Genomic DNA, 24832 nt, shown 5'->3' on the forward strand with positions numbered 1-24832 from the left:
GACTGAGATACTAATAAGTTATTTTGATTTGCCTTTGGATAATCTGGGTTTTCTTGAACAATCCATGCATAACACTATGTATAAAATAATGCTATACAATATACTATATGATAATATTTCCATTATTTTTATATAATGTTTGTCCTATGCATGAAAAGCATTTCTTATTTTAATAGGACTCCAATAAAATTTGAAATGGATTTTTCAAAAATAGCCATTTCAAGTCACTTGTAGAACTGTTCCTGGAATATTATTCAAGAAGTGATTTATCATGGAAGCTTCAGAGAATTCAGTTGCCCAACAACTCATCAATTATCTTGTTGACTACTTTCCAATCTCCTATTGATAGGGATATTTATCGTTTTTAGAATCTCTTATCCAAGCATCGATGATAATTCAAATTTAAATTCAATCACTCTAGCGTTACTCGTCATCATCCTTCGTGCGATTGAGACATTGAAGGAAATAGATGAAACGCGAGGGCGCTGAGAGCGGAGTCAAATAGGAATAATGAAGAGGAGGGAAAGCCACGACAGTGACAACTGTTCGACTCTTGATTTTTCGACACCAGAGGGAGAAAAAGGCAAGTATTTCATCGTCTGGAAGCCTTGGGCTGTACAGTTGCGGAGAGGCTCCCCTCTGCTTTTTTGTCCTTACAGTCAGTCTCACCTCGTACACACTCAGTTGGCGTTGGCACTGCCTTTTCCTGCTGCATCTCTATTTTATCTCCAAGTCAGTAAAGGGGAGGAAATTTTATAGACGGTTTCCATCATCTTTTTCCAGGGCACAAATCATCGACACTAACATCATCTCACCCTTCCGCCATCTTGGTGCGTTCTGCGCGGCGAAAATAAAAACGAGTTCAAGTCTCTGTCGAAAAAACACTATGCTGTGAGAAGTCATTAGATGATCGTTGTTCTTCCACTTTTTTGTGCTCCTCGAAGAGAATTCAACTCTCGCCATTCTTACACTACTATTAGGCCTGCAAAAGATATAATATCTTCCGGGTTATATTGACTCATATATATATTTTTTTCTAGTGCGCTCTCAAGAAAAACTATGATGGATGGAATCATTTCTCTGGCTCTTCCAAACGCTATTTCTTTTAGACAGTTTTATTCTTGGGTTTTTAGGCTATTCGTGGAAATCGCCTTTTCTTGTCAAATCAACAATCGGTCCTTCAAATGGATCTTAAGCAGGTGAATAATATCGAAAAAAGACAAGGTTTCATAAATATAAAATCGAATTGTCTATTTCAATATTAATAACTCATGTACGGAAGAATGTACAATGAGAAAAATAAATCCAGCTATCAATATCATCATTGTGTATCATGAAAAATATGAGTTCAGAGAGGCAATGAACATTCAATTTACAATAATTTAGCTCTGCCATTCTCGCAAATAAATAAGCAATAGGTTCAATAACTAATCATTAATGAAGTATTAAGAAACTCTTTTTCTCTCTTATGAGTTGTGTTCTACAGACTATTGCAATTCATGTAGATGAAGAAATCTAATATGATATCATTTGATCGGATCTAATCTTGAAGAATCGTTATCTGAAATGTGACTATTTATAATTCAGTATTTTATTGTCAATCATTCATGCAATGTGAATGTTGCAACTAATTATTTTCACTTTTTAAATGCGGAGATTGAAGCTTTCATCTCATTTTAATGATGATTATGGAAATCAGACACAGCTCTAGTGAAATTATGTTAGCTAATCAGTTTTAAAGCAAATCTTGAAGCTCATCTGGGAGATTTATTCTGTTGTGAGACGAGAAGTGCACTGGTGCCGGAGGGAGAGAGCTGGTTGTCTCTGTGAACTTCCATTTCTGAAAGTGGATAGATACCTGGATAATCATTCAGAGTGCAAATGCTTTGGACTCTTGTCAGGTATTTCATAGCTTCAATATACATTGGAGTCACTCTCATTCCTTCACAAATGTCATAAAAAATTAATCAAATTAAAAATGATGAAGCTTCTTACCTCCTTATTTATTAAAAAAGTAGCATCATGACGGTGACCTGCATGCAAAGCAGCATGACTTTGACGCATTTCAATCCTTGCTACATTGAAACTCACATAATCCTATTCACTACCAATCTAAGCGTGTACTTTATTGATGAAATTCTCTTGGAATGATAGAATAAAATCCAATAGAAATGAATATTAAAATATTTATCTATAATCATAAAATATCTTCCTGCTGGAAAATTAATTAGTAGTTTCATAGTTATCTGTATGTGTAAATTGTGATTGATTTGACTAAAGGATATTTCAATAATTTATATCATATTGAAAGAGATAGATCTATATTATAACATTTTAATCAATTAATTGATGAAGTAGAGTGTCTGTTTGTTAGTGTATTCTTTAGCGTCAATTTTGTGGCTCTAATTTTAGGAAAACCAAAACTGTTTGAACATTAAATCACGCTTAAAGATTCCCCTTACTCATAAATTGATGTAAAATAAAGCCCGATTTTTAATTTCCTCTGTTATTTTTCATTATTGAAATACCACAACCCTCATTTGAAATTCAGCATGCTTATTTGAAATATTAAAAGAATTATTGTAGTCCCATTATTGTCATGTGTTTGAAAGTCTCAGTCAGTGGAGTTGATGGAACTTCATTGAGTTCATTGTTCAAGATCAATGAGTTCTTACCCAGAAATATGTCGTAGAAATACTCATAAGGTGGTACTATTTCACTACCAAAAATCAGCTTGTTTTCTTGGAAGCTGAAAATATATGAGGGAAAATAATCAAAATTAAGAACTCTCCCATCAAGAATAATGAGGAAGCAGCAGCAATGGAATGGAAAAATTGAAAATAAACATGTTTCAGATGCTGAATGATGAGAATAAATCAATATTGAGAATATAAAAAAATAGGAAATGTAACAATTTGAATTTGTCAGTAAAAAGTTTGTTCTATAAAGTTGTAGAGGTAACTTGTAAAGATAATGGAATTTCACAGAGCAAAAATTTGCCAGTATGCTGCACAGCAGCTAGTAAACATTGTCAGGACAGAAGTTGCAGTGATAGAGATGGAATAATGATGCAGAACGGAGATAGCGGACCGATTTTGCCGCTCAGTTTAGCACGCAAAGGGGGAGATGGGTTGGTTGTAGTTGTGCATCTGCGATTGCAACCGAAGGCTCCAGACGGTGTCTGTCATCATCGACATCAACATCAACATCGTACATCTCTGTGAAATGAGCCGGCAGATTCACAGAGGAAGTTGTGGCTGGGTGTGAGGGAAGCTCAACCAGTGATAAAGAAAATGTATAAGTAATGACTTGTCTGCCTGGCTTGTGTGTCCAAGCAGACAAAGGTTCCTCCGTCCGTCCGTTATCTTGCTGTGGTTTCTGTATTGGCTCTTGTAGCTCTGAGAGGCTAAAAAATTCACTTCTTATCTTGTTAGTGGTACACAGTACAAACGTATCTGAGATTCCAATGAGGAGATTCAATTATGTGAATTATATTTTATTTCATGAGAGAGAATTAATTTCCAATTAATAAGAATTTCAAACTAAGATAAGTTAATTAATAGTGGAACTCATGAACACCTCTTATTTAAGTCATAGTTTCAGCGTAATTTCCTATAACAATCACTTACGGTACCTGTACATTCTATTATGAAAAATTTTCCTGACAAATGCATAACCATTGGCTGTACTCTCTCGCCGTTTAAACGTAGTAATTGAAGAAACAGAGTTTTCAAGATAAGAAGAATTCGAGTGGAGAGGTTAAAACGATTTAGACCTGAATAAGAGCCCAAAAAGTCAGCCAAAAGAAAGGTTCGGTCTGTGTTCTTGAAATGGAATTCATTCTCACTGATGGAAATTATTTTTCATTCAAATGCAAACAACCCTAAACCTACATTGATTAAAACGAATTGAATCGGGATTGGTTCATGGAATATTTATCAGTATTCGTTGAGGCAAACATAATAATCAACGCCCTATTGATTTCAGCCATTTGTTTCGCTTTGTGACTCCACTGAATATGCGATTGCCATCTGCACTCGGATGTGGAAACTGGGAAGTGCTTTGAGATTCCGGCGAAATAAGGTTGATAATGTGAGGAAGACAATAGCATTCGGTTGAGTGTGTGAGTGAGTGAGCGAGAGCAGACTCCATATGGAAGGGGGACGGCAGGCAGCTCTGATGGTTTCTGCACACGGAACGTCGACTGTTGTGAACATTGTTTGCCAACAGATATCTGCCGTATGACGTGGCAGCGGGAAAGTCGAGTTCTGTGTAGCTCACAGGATGAGCAACGGATTCATCATGGACCGAAGGCACAGAGGGTCCATCAGCCCCCATCTTATTGCGACCCCCCGGCGAGAAGACAATAAAAGTAACCTTGTTACTTTTCTCTCAGATTTAAGCTGAGAGGGATTTTCTCTTCCCCCTCCGACAAAGACAGAAGAATTCCTCCTCTCCTCATCATCGCGATCGTTCGAAACACCCAGGCGCCTCAGGCTGAGGCTGCAGAGTGCAGACGGCGAGAAAGGCAGTGAGACGGCCGAAACCGAAACTCATGATTACCCTTTTTAATTCATTCATTTTTGTATTCGGTTTCTTCCCATCACAGCCAACCGTTCCCTCGTTTGCATTTAATGAAAAGACAATTATTGTCTCATTATGCTCCGCCTTTTTCATCTGAAGTACTTTTAAGATTGAATTGGATTCTTTTGTTCTGTTTAAGCGGAATGACACAATTATTCAATGAAAAAGGACACCCCTTTCCTGTTATTTTTTGAGAGGTAAGTGAGACTATGATTAGTTCACTGAAGAATTCCAATTGGAATTGTCTCGTTTCAATTTAATTTCGTTCCAAGCATTTCTATGTTCCCTCAGAAGCAGGAATGAGCTGGAAGAGCGATACAGGTGAAATTTACCGATCTCGTAGAATCAATACTTTGATGAAGCAATTTGTATGGACTAGCAGGTTTTATAATTATCACGCTTTTTGCTGCAAGATAATAATTTATTACAGTGAAACCTCTCAATCAAATCCAGGAAATGTAGGTACTCCCTGATTAAGCTAGCCGCATATTGAGATGCGACGAGAGTCTGATAGATGAGTAATATCATATAATCATATTGAGACAAACCAAGCACATGTGAACATTCTAATGAGATCATAAATAGTATTGTATTAAATCTTCTTGTAGACACGCGTCGCGTCGCGTAGCGTCTCAATTTACAAGCCCAATATACTATATCCAAGCTTTATGGTTTTCAAAATATAATACAGGCCTATACTAGTCATATATAAATCTCATTATCCTACTCTGCAACTCTGAACTATTTGGATCATGAGTTTCATTAGTAATCGCTAATGAATTATTATTAAAATACTCATATCAAATCCATAAAAAGACATTTGGTATATACCAGAATCATAAACATTGATAAGAATCAATTTCTCTTGAACACTAAGATTGATGAAATAGGTAATAATATTCATAGCTTTATTGATGAGTAAAGATTAGATTACTGGGATGAGGTTTCTTTCAATTTGGACACAAACTCTAATCACAACTCCAATCATCGAGATCAGCTGCGGAATTCGAATAAAGATTGAAACCAAAATAAAGCTGGAGAATATCGATCTCCTAGCGGAGTCCAGTTGAATGTTAAGATTGCGGATAGGTTGAATGGCTGCCGGAATCTAAACCCTGAATTGCAGTTGAAGCGAGTCGATGACTGGCCGGTCTGCCGAGTAGATCATAGGTCACTGTGAATGGGGCATTCGGCTTGCCATTGTCGATATCGCTGCAGACTAAACTCGGGCATGGGGTAGGACAAGATGATGGAGACGGAAAGGGATAGAGAGAAAGAAAATGTGATAGATAGTGGGTGGAGAGGGATAGAGTGAAGGTAGAGTCATCTAATCAGTGTGAAGCGAGCGGATGGGGTCGGTGGCAGTGTTTCAAATGAGCTTGTCAGTGACCCTCCTTTATAAGAGCTAATCAGCAGGCCCAGCTAATCATAGCCCTTCGCCCTCACCTTCCACGGAAGCCAGGAATCCTAAGGCCCTCAGACCAGGTTGAGCAAGAAAGGGAGGAGCCCTTAAAAGCAGCGGTAGCATCTGACATACACCAGTGTATAAATTCCAGCACTTTATTACCCTCAGACCTGCTTGCCGTGCTCCAGCTTCATCCCACCGGCCACAAAGCAAGTTATTTCGCCAAATGACTCCTGCAGCCGCTCACACTAATTTTAGTATTGAGCAAGCTCGTAGTTTCAAATTGGAGTTGGTAATTGTTCGGAGAATTCAGCTCCTAAAATGAAGAAATAGGCTACTGGGCAGTTGCATTCAAGATTATTCATATTTTAATAGAAATTTGTGTAGAGTTATCTTCTTTGGGAGACCCAAATTGAAATTGTCAACCACTCATCTTTCATTGTTATGAAATATTATAATTTCACAAATTGAAATTATAATAAAATATTATAATAAGAGTGGTTGACAATTTCAATTTGTGTTTTCATTATGGAAAATTACCACAACACAACTCTAAAATTACAAATGAATTTTGAATTATACTGTTATTAAATAACATTATTATAAATACACTATGAAATAAACATACAAAAACATCTATAGATTGTATACCTCAGAAAATACTAAACTGGAAACCATGTAATGAAGCATTACAACAAAATATTTACAAAATAAATCAATTCTGCAGCGATTATTTTTGAAATTCATTCAAACTTTCTCAGCTTGTGGTCCTACAACACTTTTATAGCATAACTAAACTTTTGATAGAATTCCAAGAGAGTTTCCATAAATATAATAATTGATCACAAAATAATAGAAAAATAAAAGTAGTAATGAATCTATGGTATAGTCTTTTTCATGCTTTGTATAATGAATGTCAATTTAGAATAACTACTTAACAAAGTAAGATATTAGGCCTGCATTGAATTGAATTTCTCTGTCCATAAATCTCTAAGCTACTCATTAATGTAATTACGATTGCATTCATCATTGATCGGCCAATTATAAGCTACAAGCATTGTGTTATAAACCTCCAACAGTTTTCGTGAAATTGTTCACTCGAAATGGAATAGTGTCCCACAGTATATTGCATTAGAAGAGATGGCTCGTACCATTTCATTGAACCATTCTCGGTACCAAGCAGTACGTTTGAAAAGCACTTTGCATATAGTTTCCAGTGTAATTCAATTTGCGTCGGACATATACAGGTGAAGGTGAGCGTTTGCGGCTTGTTTCTGGAAATTACAGAACAGTTGTTGTCGTTGGAAACAATAAAAGCAGGCTGCTCGTTTGTGTCGTGTTGTTGCGGAGAGGAAAACTGGCACTATCAACCTTGAGGAGGGTTGGCAGACTGAAAAGATAACAGCCTCTGGCTAGAAGCGCATGAGGGACCGAAGCTACCCCCGATGTTATTAACAATATCAGGCGCTGCCCGCGGGCTTTGCAGCATTTACATGAGTATTTACTTTGTGGTCTTGCCTTGCGGCCAGCCAATCAGAGGCCAGAAACAATGCAGTGTGTTTCTCTTGAGTCCACTGCACCCTGAGACCCACATCACCCCAGCCTAGTGCAATACGGATGCTTGCACGTGAATCTATTTATTTTTTTGCTTTCGATATCTCGCCGTCCCTCGTCATCAGCCTGGAAAAAAGTTACCCATCGAGGGATGCAAAGAACCGCAATGAAATAACCGAGCTGAGTTAATTGAGCGAGGATATAGCAGTGCTTGATGCTCTTGAAATACAAGCGGGGAGTGGAGTGCGTGGGAGAAAAACTTGAAAACAGACGGAGTGATAGAGATAGAAAAAGAGTGAGTGAGAAAGAGTGAGAGAGAAAGAGTGAGAGAGAGAGAGATAGATAGAAAAAGAGACAGTGTGTGTGAGAGAGAGAAATAAAATAAAATAGAAAAGCTGCCTTTATTTTGAGAGAGACAGAAAGCGAGAAGTAATAGGTTGACAGAGAAATAAATGAACAGAGAACTAAAGGAAAGAACTGGATTATAAACGTAGCCTATACAGGTGTAAAGTATAGGGAAATTATGTTTGACGCATTATCACGTCAGAACTACTGGACTGATTAACTTGAAATTTTGCATATAGATTCTTGCTTAACCAAGGGTGGTTATAGACCAATTTTAAATCCTTCAAGATTTGATTAGTTACATCAAGTTTTCAGTTTGTCAAGTTTTCAATTATTTGTCATGCTTCCAGTTTGTATGGAAGCAGCAGAAGATTTATCTTAAAAGGGAAATTAGAAGATAGGTATGATTGGGGATCCTTTTCGAATGATAAAAACAGGTTTTCCGTCACACCCAAATTTTTTCCGCCATTTTGAATCCCAATTCTTTTTTTAATTGGAAGGTGGTCATACTTTACTTGAAATGCAGCTTATAAATTCTTAATAAACCGAGGATTCTTATATGCCTATTTTGAATTCTCCTAGATTTCATTACGTCAAGTTTTAAAAGAGACCCTTGCGAAGCACGGGTTACATGCTAGTCTCTATAATAATCTTCAGCATATTCTTATAATATCAATAGCCTTCTTATAATCGTCTACACTCTCATATTCTTAAATGCCTATTTCCTATTTTGTGATGGCTATCTTTATAACAGGTAGCTTTTGTATTTATTCTTTTGTAGGAATAATGGTGATATATATCATGGTTGAATCTAAAAAGAGTTTTATAGTTCCACACTATTGGTTGTGATAGTATCTGGTATAGTTTCCTCTTCCTCATACGAATTAGTTGAGCCATTCTACTATGAGCAAAAGGTGATAAGCTGCTCTAGACTAGACTCACCTTTTTTGAAGCATTTGCTTCAAAAGTTGAACAAATGCTCTAGTTTATTCATACAATTTTGAGCAAAAGCTTTTACTTTTGAGCAAATGCTCAAACTATTTTTTTGATGAGCATGAGCAAAAGGTTTTGCTCACGTTTATTCATAGAAAATGAAGCAAATGCTCCATATTTTAGAAGTATGAGCAAATGCTCAACTTTATTCATATGGCCCATTGTCATTGTTGCTCGCGTTGTGAAGTCAACTTGTATGATAACTAAGAGAATAGACTAAATCTTTAGTACATAGTTATACTTGTACGATAACTATGAAGTGATGAACATTATTTCTGGACTATTTCCTATCAAAATTTGGGAGAGGATCAACAGGCTTGAAGCCTAAACCTGTTCCTTTCTGTTGTTCCTTCCACAATCATTCATATCATTCCCCCGAGTTAAGACTTATACTGTAGCTATGAATGTAAGAATGAATAAATAAATAACTTATTCGAAATGTATAACAGTACAGTATTGTTTCATCTAGTGATGAACACATTAATGTTATGGATTGAGATTGTGAAATACACCGAAACTGATATCAGAAAGGAATTTTTTTCCCCCAATAAGATAAACTGAAAAAAGACTGTGTATCAAATGAGTGAATCTGTCAAAGTTGATATTCTGATTGAGTAAATAAAGTTTATATTCAGATTTTTGAACTACTGTATAAATATAATCGATAAGGAACTTCGCTCATAGCAGTACAATGTTTCCAAAACTAAAAGTATTGATTACGATTGCAATGATACTATAGTAATAGTAATCATTCTAATTTTCATTTGTTTCAGTTTAGGTGCAATTCACATGAATCTTACAGCTTTGTTAAAACCAATAATGAAACCGGTTGCCTCACGGCGATGTCCTTCATTGGATTTTATTAAAACCGTTGAAGATTGACATGTCAGTTTTGAAAAAGTTGCACCATGATTAACATCATGAATTAGTATATTTCGCACCTAGGGCCGAAAATGAGACTTTTCCGGCTCGAAATCGGTTTTCAAGTCCGAGGCCGTAGGCCGAGGACTAGAAAAGATTGAGAGCCGGAAAAACATTTTTGCCCATGGTGAGAACGTTATTTTTCGCCACACAGAAGAATAAACAATATACATATGAGAATAATTGTTTATTAGGCACTTCCGAAAGCAAAACAGGAAGGTCATAGCTCTAGCAAATCTGAGGTAATCTCAATATCAGGAAATTGTCCAAGTATTTTTATTTTTTATTCTGATTATTTGTCTAAATAACCTAGAAGATTATGTTCAATTATGTAAGAGGTTGAGTTTATACTTTTTATTCTTCCAAATGACAATAAGATGATATTATTATAAATGTTTTGATTCTTGAATAATAAACACGAATGATGAAAAGTTTTTTGATCAGCTGTTTTAGCACACTTGAAATTTGGCCAATCTGAATGTCAATGTCAACAATGCTTGTTGTTGTTGACTTCGGAAGTTTAGGTTAGAAGTTCTATCCTACTCTGAAAATCGAAATTGAATAGTTTATAATATAATTATATCTTATCTGTATTTTATTCATCCAAATAAAATGATAGTATCTTATTGCAGAATACTTATTCAATTCTAGAAGCATAAACTGATTCCGTTTCATAAACCATTTTGTAAACACGTTCACATCAAATCAGAATCAGCTGACTTCAAGGTTATTTTACAGCCCTAGCGCCATAATAGTATATTTCGCACCTAGGGTCGAAAATGTACGTTTTCCGGCTCGAGATCGCGGTTTTCAAGTTTGAGACGAAGTCGAGAACTTGAAGCGTTCGAGAGCTGGAAAAACATTTTTGCCTGTGTTGCGAACGCTATTTTTCGCCACACCAAAAAAAAACTTCCTAATATATAAGAAATTGAAAAATAAATAAAATTCAAACAGCGTATTTTGATAGTTTGAATCTTGGTTATGACAACTTTCACTGTCAATTAATTTCAATATTACTAATTTATAATTTACAATAGTGACAATATTTTTATACTATTAATATTTCAAATAATTGTTTGAATTTTTATAGCTCGCGCTTTGCGCCTGGTGCAATATCTCATGGATAGATGGATGAATAGAATTTTCATTACTATTTTGAAATAATGTGATTAAAAAATTGATATAATTGCATTTTTGACAGTTTTGTCTCAAAATATATCTAAAAAAATTATTGAAATTTAGATTACGGTAACTAATATAAAAAATAGCTAATAAAAGTCGAAATTCATTGACAAAAAAATGTCACTGACCGAGGTTCGAACCTAGATCATGTTTGTAATTCACTGAGCTTTGAGTTCTGATGTATTATGCCTTTACGCTCTCGGCCATTGGGTATTGTTGATTGTAGAGGCCTGTAAGTCAGGTAACGTATGTAGGCTACTATAATATAGTGTATAGCGGCAAACTTGAAGCCGGTTTGCCGGCATTTTCACAACAAAATATTGCTCTGAAAATAGTTAAATCATAGAGAAAACATTCGAAGATTCAATCTTGAGTGGGCCTAATGTTTTCTATATATGGTTTGATATTGAAGAAAAATTATCTAAAAAATTTAATAATGAATTACGGGAAAATTACTAGGAATTTTTCAGTCAAGGCTGAGTTTCACCAGTAGGCTTACCTTAAACTTTAGATCTCTGCTGTATTTTTCTATTATTATTGTTGATTGTATTGCATTAAGAAGTGGAATTCGATAATAAAAAAGAAACAATTATTACTCTACCTCACTTTTAAATATTGATACAATTATTGTACTTTGATTTCAAATTCGATTCTTCACTCTTATATACTTGCGATACGTACCTTTCTGACAATGGACAATGCAGCCAACATTATATTGTTGAGGCTATGGAGATATCATCGTATTCTATTGTTTGATATCAAAAACACATTAATAAATATTAAATTATGAAACAGTAATCTATAAAATATATTATAGACATGATACTGCGATTCACGATACATAATTATATAGATTATTACAGTCATTATGAGATTATCTCTATGATTTTTGTGAGATCGGACACGATCAGCTGTTATTCAAGGTCATTTTACAGCCCTAGAGCCGTAAAGTTTTACCGGCCTGGTCGGAAAACAATCACTTTCGGCCTCCATATGATGCACGTAAACCAGCTCATTACATCCAAGTGTGGCGAAAAACCTTTACCGGCCTGGTCAGAAAACAATCATTTTCGGCCTCCATATGACGCACGAAAACCAGCTCATTACATCCACGTGGGGCGAAATAGTATATTTCGCACCTAGGGCCAAAAATGAGACTTTTCCGGCTCGAAATCGGTTTCCAAGTCCGAGGCCGTAGGCCGAGGACTAGAAAAGATTGAGAGCCGGAAAAAACATTTTTGCCCGTGATGCAAATGCTATTTTTCGCCACACAGAAAAATAAACAATATATATATATATGAGAATAATTGTTCAGTGCACTTCCGAAAGCAAAAGTGTTAGGTCATAGCTCTAGCAAATCTGAGGTAATCTGAATATCAGGAAATTGTCCAAGTATTTTTATTTTTTATTCTGATCTGTCTAAATAACCTAAAAGATTATGTTCAATTATGTGGGAGGTTGAGTTTATCGTTTTTTATTCTTTCAAATGACAATAAGATGATATTATTATAAATGTTTTAATTATCATTGAATAATAAACACAAAAAATGAAAAGTTTATTGATCAGCTGTTTCAGCACACTTGTAATTTGGCCAATCTTAATTTCAACGTCAACAATGCTTGTTGTCATCGACTTAGGAAGTTTAGGTTACAAGTTCTATCCTACTCTGGAAATAGAATTTGAATAGTTTCAATATATATCTCATCTGTATTCCATTTATCCAAATAAAATGATAGTATATTATTGCAGAATACTTTATTCAATTCTAGAAGCATAAACTGATTCCGTTTCAAAAACTATTTGTAAAAACGTTCAGCACCATGGATATTGCCCAAGTAGTTACAAAATTATCATCAAGGTTTCGTGATAAACGAAGTACTATTAGGTTAGATTCTATTATACTCTGAAAATTGAATTTAGTGCCTAGTTTATAATAATATCTCATTTGTATTTCATTCATCCAAATAAAATGATAGTATCTTAATGCAAAATACTTTATTCAATTCTAGAAGCATAAACTAATTCCGTTTCATGAACTATTTTGTAAACACGTTCACATCGAATCAGAATCAGCTGACTTCAAGGTTATTTTACAGCCCTTGGGCCATAAAAATTTTTTCCTCCACCTACTATCAAAAGTCTCATTTTACACCCTGGAATCGAATACTAAAGTACTACTTTTCCCCCCATGGGACTAAAAATAATTCCCAGCGGGAAAAGTGATCACTTTTACTCCCAAGGGAGTAAAAATAAACCCATAAGATTAACATGGGAAGAAGTCCGACAACGCCGCGATTGAAGAATGAGGAATGTGGCAACACTGTCGTGGTTGGTAGAGGAAAAGTAAAAGAGCTCTATTTCGATCTTTGGAATATTTTAGCTCTAGGAAATAAGTAGCTCTATTTCGATTGTTAGGTTATGTTCAACCGTTGGTGGATATGAAAAGTACACACCTCTAACATCATCGGCATCTCTACGAGAGCGTTCATCTAAAGGTACGTTTTCGTTTATGCGAACTTTTCCGCAGTCGACGACGGCAAGCATTGTTGACATTCATATTGTCCAAATTTCAAGTGTGCTAAAACAGCTGATTAAATAACTTTTTCATTATTTGTCTTTATTAATAAAGAAATAAACATTTTCAATAATATCAAAATATTGCCATTTAAAAGTATAAAAAAGTATAAGCTCAACCTGCTCCATTAAAACATAATTTAACATAATCTTTTAAGTTATGTAGACAGATTGAAATCTACCCAATCTGAGATTCTCTCCCTGTCATGGTCGACGACGGCATTTACGCATAAACGAAAACCCACTTTAACAGAGACGACTGAGCGTGTCTGCACAGAAAACAAGATTGCAGGTTATGTTTTTTCTTGGTTACCTACTAAGATCTTCGAAATCCGCTACCGGTATTGTAGAAGTTATTTTCGTTTTTATAAAATGGAAAGTGAGAGTGATGAGGAGTTTGTTCTAACTCCGCCGAACATTCGACACGAAGCTGAAAATGTAACTGAAAATTTGCTTCCGGAAAAATCAAAGGAACTATACATCAAGCGATATGATTTATTCGTTGAATGGTGCAAGAAGAATTGTGGTGGAACAGTAAGAATTTCAGAAAACGTAATCCTTGTTTACCTCTCACAACAAGCACAGGTATGTAGCCCAAGTTATTTATGGACCATTTATTTCAATGTTGAAAGCAACAATTATTGTGAAACACAACATAGACATCAGTAATTTTACGAAAGTGGGTGCTTTTCTGTTCTGTTCTATCAACCCCGAACACGGTCTTTCAAAATTGTGATGGGTGCACAATAACAATAAACAATTGCTATCAGAAGTAGGCTTTTACACTATCAACAATCATCTCTATCAACAATCATCATCTATACTATACATCTAACTATCTATATATAATAGTTAATACGTGACATGGAATTTTGTGACTCATAAGGAAACTATAAACTATCAACTATCAACTATCAACTAGCAACTATCAACAAATTATTATCAGAGGTGAGCTAAATTTTGTTTTTAAAAAAATAGTGTGAAAGCGTGAAGATGTAGTAAAATTATTCATTGTTATAGGTATTGGTGTAGGTGGAGGAAAAATGTTGTGTGCATCACGGGACTAAAGTACTTATTCTCCCTCAGGGAAATTGTCGCCCTCGGCTACGCCATCGGGCGACAACAGTTTCCCTCAGGGAGAAAAAGTTGCACTTTAGTCCCTAGATGCACAAATAACTATTTCGCCCCACTTGGATGTAAAGAGCTGGTTTACGTGCGTCATATGGAGGCCGAAAGTGATTGTTTTCCGACCAGGCCGGTAAAATTTTTACGGCCCTAGGGCTGTAAAATAACCTTGAAGTCAGCTGATTCTGATTTGATGTGAACGTGTTTACAAAATAGTTTATGAAACGGAATCAGTTTATGCTTCTAGAATTGAATAAAGTTTTTGCAATAAGATACTATCATTTTATTTGGATGAATAAAATACAAATGAGATATTATAAACTATTCAAATTCAATTTTCAGAGTATAATAGAATCTAACCTCAAACCTCCTAGTAAAGCGTTTATCAAGGAACATGGTGGATAAACGGAATCATTTTATGCTTCTAGAATTCAATAAAGTATTCTGTAATAATATACTATCATTTTATTTAAATGAATAAAATACAGATAAGATATATATTATAAACTATTCAAATAATTCGATTTTTAGAGAAGGATAGAACTTCTAACCTAAACTTCCATTGACATTCAGATCACATCAGATTGGCCAAATTTCAAGTGTGATAAACCAGCTGATCAAAAACTTTTCATTATTTGTGTTTATCATTCAATAATTAAAACATTTATAATAATATCATCTTATTGTCATTTGGAAGAATAAAAAGTATAAACTCAACCTCTTACATAATTGAACATAATCTTTTAGGTTATTTAGACAAATCAGAATAAAAAATAAAAATACTTAGACAATTTCTTGATATTCAGATTACCTCAGATTTGCTAGAGCTATGACCTTCCACTTTTGCTTTCGGAAGTGCTTATAATAGACAATGAGAATAATTTATTATTATTCTCATATATATATATATTGTTTATTTTTCTGTGTGGCGAAAAATAACGTTCTCACCATGGGCAAAAATGTTTTTCCGGCTCTCAATCTCGGCCTACGGCCTCGGACTTGAAAACCGATTTCGAGCCAGAAAAGTCTCATTTTCGGCCCTAGGTGCGAAATATACTATACCGGCCTGGTCAGAAAACAATCACTTTCGGTCTCACGAAAGTGACCGAATAGTGATATGACGCACGTAAACCAGCTCATTACATCCAAGTGGGGCGAAAAAAATATTATTGCAAGCAATGAGTGGTTTATCTTTTTATGTATCAATTAGGAAGATTGATTGCAATTTAGAGAATGATATATTATGAGGAATATAACTACTATAAACAATACTGTATTATCTTAAGCTGAAGAATAACAAGCGTTCTGAAGGGTCTGATTAATCGTTTATCCCCTCATTTGTGACCCTTTATTCTATTTTCTAGTCTATCATTCGAATACTTTCCATTCTACGATTCATCAATGGAAATTATTAGCTTTTAAAGAATAGAATTCAATGATGACTATACAGAGTGAGTGAAAAGTCTGAGAACGGCTTAATATCTCATACACAAATGTAATTTGACGGAGGGTGTGATTGGGAATCCTACTAAAATTTAAAATACTACTCTACTATGACTTCAAAAATCTCGTCCGCCATCTTGGATCCACCATATTGAATAGTGATCCACCATAATTTTTTTTTTAATAGGAAGGTGGCCATGCAAAATGATTTCTATACGGGATTTCAAGAGAAAATGAATGGCGAAAACCGCATATCGATATCTCAAACCGTTTCGGAGATATTCACATTATAAATCAACACCATGCAAATTAGAAATTAAGTAGATAAGTTAGTATTGATTAATAATGAGAATATCTTCGAAACGGTTTGAGATATCGATGTGCAGTTTTCGCCATCCATTTTTTATTGAAATTTCGTATCGAAATCATGTATCGCATGACCACCTTCCTATTTAAAAAACAAAGTTGCATTCAATATGGCGGATCCAAGATGGCGGACGAGATTTTTGAAGTCATAGTAGAGTAGTATTTTCAATTTTAGTAGGATTCCCAATCACACCCACCGTCAAATTACCTTTGTTTATGAGATATTAAGCCGTTCTCGGACTTTTCACCCACTCTGTATAATATTATCCTCACAGTTTTGTATATCTCGGATCATGTGGAAAATACTCTTTTTATTCTCGTACCAACGTTATAGTCCAGAAAAATATTATTCCACGCATGCCCTTTAGGTAAAGGAGTGGATAATTATTTCTTGCCACAGAAATGTTGCTTATGAGCTTGAACTAATATGGGGGAGGAAACTGAAAAAAAAACATTTTTCTGAGACAAAGAAACATATTTTATAATTAGAAGCAAGGCGGATTGAAAGAGCAAACGTTAGTTGCTACCCATCCTGATTCAGCTCCCTAACCAATTACTGGATATTTTTTATGGGTTCCAAAACATCCGAACGCCCTTAGGCAACAGTGCTTTTTACATCCACTTAGTTTTCATTCTTACAACCCCATCGCAAATCAACCGAAATCAAAACAGCCATCGTCCTTTGTTTTTCAAGTAGACTGTATTCTGATAAAATTTCCTCTTAAACATCAAAGTAATTTCAAAAAATGAACATCTGAGGTACTAGTTGAGTCGGTTTCCGGGAACAATATTCATTTTCAGGACTTGCAAAGTATTTTTCCTGTGCTGAGGGTCTAACTTGGTGGTGTGTTCTGGTAATAAAAGGGATGAATTAGTGATGATTAGGGATGAATCGCCGTTTAAATGAATGTATCTTGTTCCATCAAGAAGTGATTTTCAAAGATCATAAAAATTAAAATCACACGTTTTATTGAAGTATTACTGCAGGACTCAGCACTTGCATCAAATCAAATCCAAAATTTCTAGTTTATTTATTTCTGGACTGAAAATTGGATTCAAATCGATTCAAGTGGTTAGCAAAACCTATAATTTTTATTAATTCATAACTCTATCTTCATTGTATTATCATTCATCCCATCATCATCACCTAGGCTTAAAATACTTCTAGAAAGTCGCCTTTGTAAAATAATAAGATAATAAAAATCTTTAATTTGCGTGCACAGAGCATAAATACGGCTTTCGATATAAATATAACATCAATAGGAACATATTCGAATATATTGATTCAGATGTGATAATTCATCAATTAGAATTTGTTGTGTGTGTAACTTTGCCACCCAATGCTCTATCATCCTTGCCAAAATTATTCCATGCAGGCTTTTTCACGTTTTGCAACCGTTCATCAATCACATATGAATGAGATGATACTTATAAGTTGATTGGACATGGAACTTATCCAAATCGATAAGACTAATTGGATTGATTATTCGTTGCGTTTAGGAAAAACTAATGCACTAAAATACTACTTGGAAGCCCAGTTTTCTAAATATTCAGATCTCTCAAGCTTGGCACCAATAATTGAACCCTGATGAAATATGAGAATACCAAATCTTCAAATTCCATTTCATGGTAGCAGTTTCCAATAATTATGTTTCCCCATTATCATGAATCATTCATCATTATGTGTTCCGTACTTATCATTCAGGAGTCCGATCTCACAAGGTGTCAAATCTGCAAACCAATAAAAATCAATCTGAAAACCTTGACAGGAGTTTTACGGACGAATATTCAAAATAGAGGTAAAACAGATTACAATTTAGTTGGAGGGTAGGCTTCAACTTAAAATTATTATTATAGTGAAGTTGCGAAATTGAGAAGGAGGAAAACTGATGAACTTCCAAGAAATAAATTAAATTGACTTAGTATCTAGTTTATCAGGTGTAGTAAATTATTTGGAATCTACTTCCCTGAATACCGAGCCTTCAAGTGCAGTTGTTCAACTGCCGATTGGGGAAAATCAAGAGGAAGTGATGATAAATTCACAGCAGAACAAGCTTCTCGCGAGCAGACAGAACTCATCTAAGCTGGTTGTCGAATTATGCATTCCCTGTGTTACGAGACGCATTCTGTAAGCCGGCGTTGTTGATAAATAATTAGCCAAGTGACGGGAGCTTCTCGCTAACAACCTAGTGCTAGACATTGTTAGAAGATTGTCGGCTGTGGATTATGATTATTATGCTTCTTGACACTATTCGGTGGCAATCACTTGTTCGAGGCACGTGGAGTGGAGCGCTCACTTCCTCATCTCTACAACTTAGCCTTGTTACTCAGATTAGAGCATGTTGGGTTCAGTTGTGTGCACTGTGCACTTTACACTAGAGTCAAGCTTCAACTATCAAAATAACCTGATCAATCATCGAGTAAGGTAGTTCAGAGTAAGGTACTACCATAGAGAAAGCACGGCATAAGAAGATATCCTATGTTGAAGGGTGCTTATGTTCCAAATTTCATTGTTAAATCAAACGGATAGGCTAGCCCTAGTAAATCTATTCCGTGAAGCTATGTGATGCTGGTAGTCTATCATACTGTGCCATTCTTACACTCTCACCAAGCCAAAACAGTAATAATAGACAGTAATAGATATATAGATAAATTTTCATTTACACTTTACAATAAATTTCAAAATTGATGTGAGCGAAATTGAGGCAATAAAGCTCCCTCTTCCACTTAACCCACTAATTGGATTGAATTAACAAACAATCGGCTCGAAATTTGGAATTTGAAAGACTTTTTCGGCTCGAAATTTTGAAATTGGGATATCTTCATGCTATATTTTTAATTTAAATATTTGCAGTAGCATGAGTCTTTGGGGTGATCTACAGTATTTAATTTGGATTTTCGTTTAATAATAATTAAAAAAATAAAGTTTCATGGAATGAAATACCTTTAAGTTGAGAGAAACAGTTTAAATAACCACTAATTTTAAACCAATAATTTGTTTCTATTGTTCCATAATACATAGAAAAATTTACATGGCATCCAGTTGAATGGCATGCCTTGAATCACCTGATATATTTTATAAGAAACAAGACTTTCTGAAAAGTAATAAATTTAATAAAATAGAATAGTAAGGCTCAACCCACACTTACGCGACTCAGGTCGAGAAGATACTCGACTCTTGTCGAGAGCACGTGCTTCAAAATGGTGACACTCACACCAGTCGATTCTAGACTCCGTGACGTCACCCATTTGAAAACACATGCTCTCGACTAGAGTCGAGTCTCTTCTCGACCTGAGACGCGTAAGTGTGAGTTGAGCCTAAATTATCATATCCAATTTAGAAACTGCAATTATACTACTTGTAGCTACTGATTATCAGAGTTTGCCTACTGGAAATTACAAAACTAAACATCATTCACAATAGAAATAGTGATACCCCTGCATACTGTGGGCATTATTCGAAAATAAAAACATTGTTACCCATTCAATCACTGCTGATAGTTTGACGTGACACCCTCCACATTTGAATACACGAAAAGTGATTCAGAACAATACAAGTTGCCAAATCACAGTCCAGACAAAACAGAGCTCAACCAATGATGGAGTATTGCGATTTGTGGATTCTACGATAGAGATATTTTGAAAGCCAACATAGATTATGTGCTGTTCAGCTGCTCCAACAACCCTTGCTTGACGTGATCCAGCCGTCACAACAGGTGGCTCATGCCGGAAATCAACCCCCTCCACGATCATCCTTTCAACCCTTACTCCAATCCTAACGCCAGCTGAATTGCTCCTCAACATCCAACTCATAACTTATCTTTATGTTTTGCCATTAGTTTTCAATATAACGGCGGGTGCTTCACTATTCATCACTTACGTATTTTGCTGGTGTTAACATTGTACGATTTCTACAGCTGGTTGGCTCCGAAATGAGATACTTCTTAGAAAAATCAGCAAGTATTTTTCTATTATTCTCTCTCCTAAAGTAGATTGAATAAGATTGAAATATTAAACTCAATGCAACAAAATGTTCTTAGCGTTCAGTCAACGTTGTAACATTCAGATTGTACTGGTTTTTTTATTTATAGTTCCAATTCTACACGAAAATCTTATTTACTTTCTGCTTGAAAATTTATATTCGTGATATTTGTGAAAATTGAAGATCTAGATTCTTGATTTCATAAAGAATATTGAAAGTAATTGTAACCATGGAGAAAAAAGTTTTCTCTCTATAAGGAGCTTTTTCTTCTTCGTTCTCCTAAATGAGTAGGAATTGGCTCATTGTAAAAAAACTTGACTTGAAAACTCTTATAACCTAATTTTTAAAGACGTTTTGTTCATTTTGAATGTTTCATGTGGATAGCGAGTAACCAGATGCCCGTTATATTGTCACTAACTCGAGTTAAGCATAACCAATAAAATACCTGGTACCTGCTCTTGACAGTACAAGACAACGAGTCAAATTAAATTATGTAAAAATTGATATGTGAGAGTGTAATAACTAAATGCCAGTAATAATATTATTCACCCCATCATGATTCTCAAGAGATTCATGATAGGTTTGATCGATTGTTATCAACTTCCAAAAGTAATCATCCTTTCCTTCTACTTGTAATGGAAGCACTGCAGCTAGGCAGCCTATGAAATTTACTCCATTTGCACTCTCCAACAATATTCTGACTAATTGGGAAAAGAGCAGCGTCAAACTATGAGTGCTGTAAGCTGCTTGTTCAAGTATAAGAAAAAGTTTGGAAAAATATCAGGCTGTGCCATTCTGCAAGTGGCTCTTTTGGGACTACCCTTCCATCCCCTGGAAGATATTTGATTACGCTACGAAAAATATGCTGTTAATACAGCTACAAATAATTAGAAAAATAAACTTTATCGGAGTTTCTATTTTTATTCAAGTTTTCCCCGTTTTCGAGCTGAAGAGGAGTGCTCAAGCAAATTCTGCTCTGTACAATTTCTAGAGCGGATTCTGTCAGAAACACACTACAGTTCTGAAGTGTTTCGAAACAAAGTGCACTCCGGAATAAATAAGTGATACCGATAATGATGTTACTAATTAGAGATGGTAAAAATCATTGAGTACTAGAGAATATGGTAGAATAAAGGATGATGATCCAAAGAACCAGTCATCTACCATATAGAATACAAAACAGATCACATTTTCGATCAGTTTTTGTCCCCTATTTTCCTGCTACTATAGGGGATTTGTTGCCGAAATGCGACGATAATTCTCATCTTTTGTTGTTGGAAAAGTAAAAAGCCCGAGGGTGGAAGTTATCAACCGAAAACACTACTACGTCATGTAATCTCCGATTTTTCACAATAGAATGAACGCTGAGGGGGCTGACAGCACAATATCTCAAATCAATATTGCAATTGTGATATATCGTAGCTTATGTGCCGTAGATGAAGCTTGTGATACAGTATTGAACTTGTGGTTGGATAACTGCAAATTCCACTGAATTTGAAGTTAGTTAATAATTAATTAATTGATACTACAAAGTCTTGTGATATAGAAATACAATATTGGTTTTGTTGAATATAGAGTCATACAAAATTTAGTTCTCTGAATATTGGATGAGAATTATAGCTTTTTATAAATTGTTATTAGCAGACTTATCGATTCAACTCTGGCATTCACTTTGATAGAGTAGTTGTGATATCTTGAATTGAATAGTTGGTAATGAAAATGTTTTATTATAGCATTCAACAAATTGGAGATACTTCTACGGTTAAATAGTTCAGTGGACCACCAAAAAGCACCTGGCGAGCAGCGGTTTGTCCACTCCTATAGTATATTCATCATAAAAATGAATAAAAGTAATTAATTTTTGAAGTGAAATTCCAATTACTACAGCTTGTATGTGATATTACAGCGGTTTCAAAATGTTGATGTTGGCCTAGTCAGTTGATCCTGAAGCATAAGGTTACAATTTCATTCACAAGTCAGTCAAGTACATAAGAATTTGAACTGATGAAAAAAGGCTGGATCAACATCAAGTGATAAAAGCCAGACAGATATTAGTGCGCTGGTGGTTGAAATTGTATCAGTAATCATCATTGTTCATTGATTAAAGCTCTGTCCATTATCCTAATAAATATTTAGGAATGCATTGAAATTCGAAACGTTATTGTTTCAAATTCTGCCTCGACTGATAGGTGGTTGGGAGAAGGGTCAACCATACATACATTTACATTTTGTATGCGGGTTTTGCATTTTCATTTAGGCCGGCATCAGAAATCTAAGTGATATCTCCAGTTGAGTATTTATCAATTAACATTAATAAATCACTGATCAAAAACCTTTGTTGTACCCGCTATCAATTACCTAAATTGGAAAATTCTCAGAATAGTCGTGTTCCATACGCTTTTCATAAAATTAACTATTCAGAGTATTTCGCCAGTTGTATTCAAAATGTCACTGAAATTCGATAAGAACTGAGTTTCCTCTCCATCATCAATATTTCTCTCTCTCTTTCTCTTATCTTCTTCCCTATTATTATCATTATTTTCCCTGTGATTTTTCCACTAGCTATCCAGCATGTTCAAATGTTCATTTTTCTTTCTATCTCTATTTCTCTTTCTACCTTTTCTCTTTCTATCTGATTACCTTCTACTAATATCCATATTTGATATTCGATTCTTTCACACAGTAAATCATACTATTCCTCTTCCATTTTATGGAAATATTATTCATTATCAGTTGTATAATGTATCTTTTCTCAAGTGATAACTTTCTTCAAATATTTTTCGTTTTTTTGCTGGCTTTTTCTTCTCTTTTGCAGTGTTCACTGGATTCCATTTCGCTCTATCTCCACCTTGGACAAGGTCTTCCATAACTGGACTTCATCTCTGTCTCTATCTTCACTGGATTCCATCTCACTCTGTCTCCACTTGGTCTCGATCTTCCACTACTGGATTCCATCTGGCTCTACCTCCACTTGGACTCGATCTTTCACCACTGGATTCCTTCTCGCTCTACCTCCACTAGATGGAGAATCTCCCCTTTATCTGGACTAGATCTTCCACTACCTTGATCAATTCTTCCTCAATCTTCATCTTATTCACCATTCGGATTATTCACCACTGGAACTCCACGGATCACAACATCAACATCTTATTGTGTTTAGTGAATTTTAGAACTGGTGTTTTCAAATAGTGAATGGAGCCGAGCTGTCAAGGCTCTATCTCCACCTTGGACACGATCTTCCATAACTGGACTTCATCTCTCTCTATCTCCACTGGATTCCATCTCACTCTGTCTCCACTTGGTCTCGATCTTCCACTAATGGATTCCTTCTCGCACAATCTTCACTTTGACTCGATCTTCCACTACTGGATTCCTTCTCACTCTACCTCCACTTGGACTTGATCTTTCACTACTGGATTCCTTCCCGCTCTATCTCCACTAGATGGAGAATCTCCACTTTATCTGGACTAGATCTTCCACTACCTAAATCAGTTCTTCCTCAATCTTCATCTTATTCACCATTTGGATTATTCACCTCTGGAACTCCACAGATCACAACATCAACATATTATTGTGTTTACTGAATTTTAGAACTAGTGTTTTCAAATAGTGAAGGGAGCCGAACTGTAAAGGCAAACAGAATGCACTCGAATCAAGAAACTTTTTCTTTTAGGTTAAGTTTTATCAGTTTCATCCCCATTTTCCCCGTCATGTGTCGTTCTGAGCTAGATTCAAGGTTGTTCTGCTGCTTCCATGATGCCTCCCACTGACACGTCATTCTACCTCTCGATCCAACTCACCATACTAATGAATCAGACACACTCATTGACCTTCTCATTGTGAGTGATCCCAACGAGGTTGTTCAAACAGATCAAATCCCTGTCCCAGCTATTTCTGAACACGATTTGATCTAATGTGTACTTTCCAATAAGATACCTAAGCCAGAACAGAAAATTATCACTTATAGAGACTTCAAAAACTTTGATGAAGCCGCCCGCCTTCCTGAATGATGTGGCTCAGACTCCATGGCATCAAATTGAAGCATTACCCTCAGTTGATGACATGGTCAAGACTTTCGAGAATTGGACTTTGACTTTGTATGACAAAAATGCACCTTATGTGAAAAGGAGGATTAATAGAAAACGACGAGTACCGTGGATGACTGAAGACATACTAGGATGATGGGACGTAGAGACAAAGCACATAGAAAATTTAAAAAGACATTCGACTTGGAAAGTTTGATTGAGTATAGGAGCCTTAGAAATAGAGTCAAACAGGAATTACGGAACTCAAAGATTAGGTACTTGAATTCGTTCATGACAAACAATAGACAAGACTCTCAATCACTTTGGCAGGG

At 35.4% G+C, this 24832-nt stretch overlaps 1 protein-coding gene across 2 annotated transcripts in view; it reads left to right on the plus strand.

The window, feature by feature from the left end:
• Window positions 1-23843, plus strand: part of LOC111054689 (microtubule-associated protein futsch) — a 65314-nt gene extending 41471 nt beyond the window's left edge. For both annotated transcript variants that reach the window (XM_039427867.1, XM_039427868.1), the window contains one exon: window positions 23291-23843. In XM_039427867.1, coding sequence (XP_039283801.1) covers window positions 23291-23496 — 206 coding nt within the window. In that variant the 3' untranslated portion in view covers window positions 23497-23843. The remainder of the gene's footprint in view (window positions 1-23290) is intronic.
• Window positions 23844-24832: the final 989 nt, after the last annotated feature.

This window comes from Nilaparvata lugens, chromosome 5, assembly GCF_014356525.2.
Source record: "Nilaparvata lugens isolate BPH chromosome 5, ASM1435652v1, whole genome shotgun sequence".
NCBI lineage: Eukaryota > Metazoa > Arthropoda > Insecta > Hemiptera > Delphacidae > Nilaparvata > Nilaparvata lugens.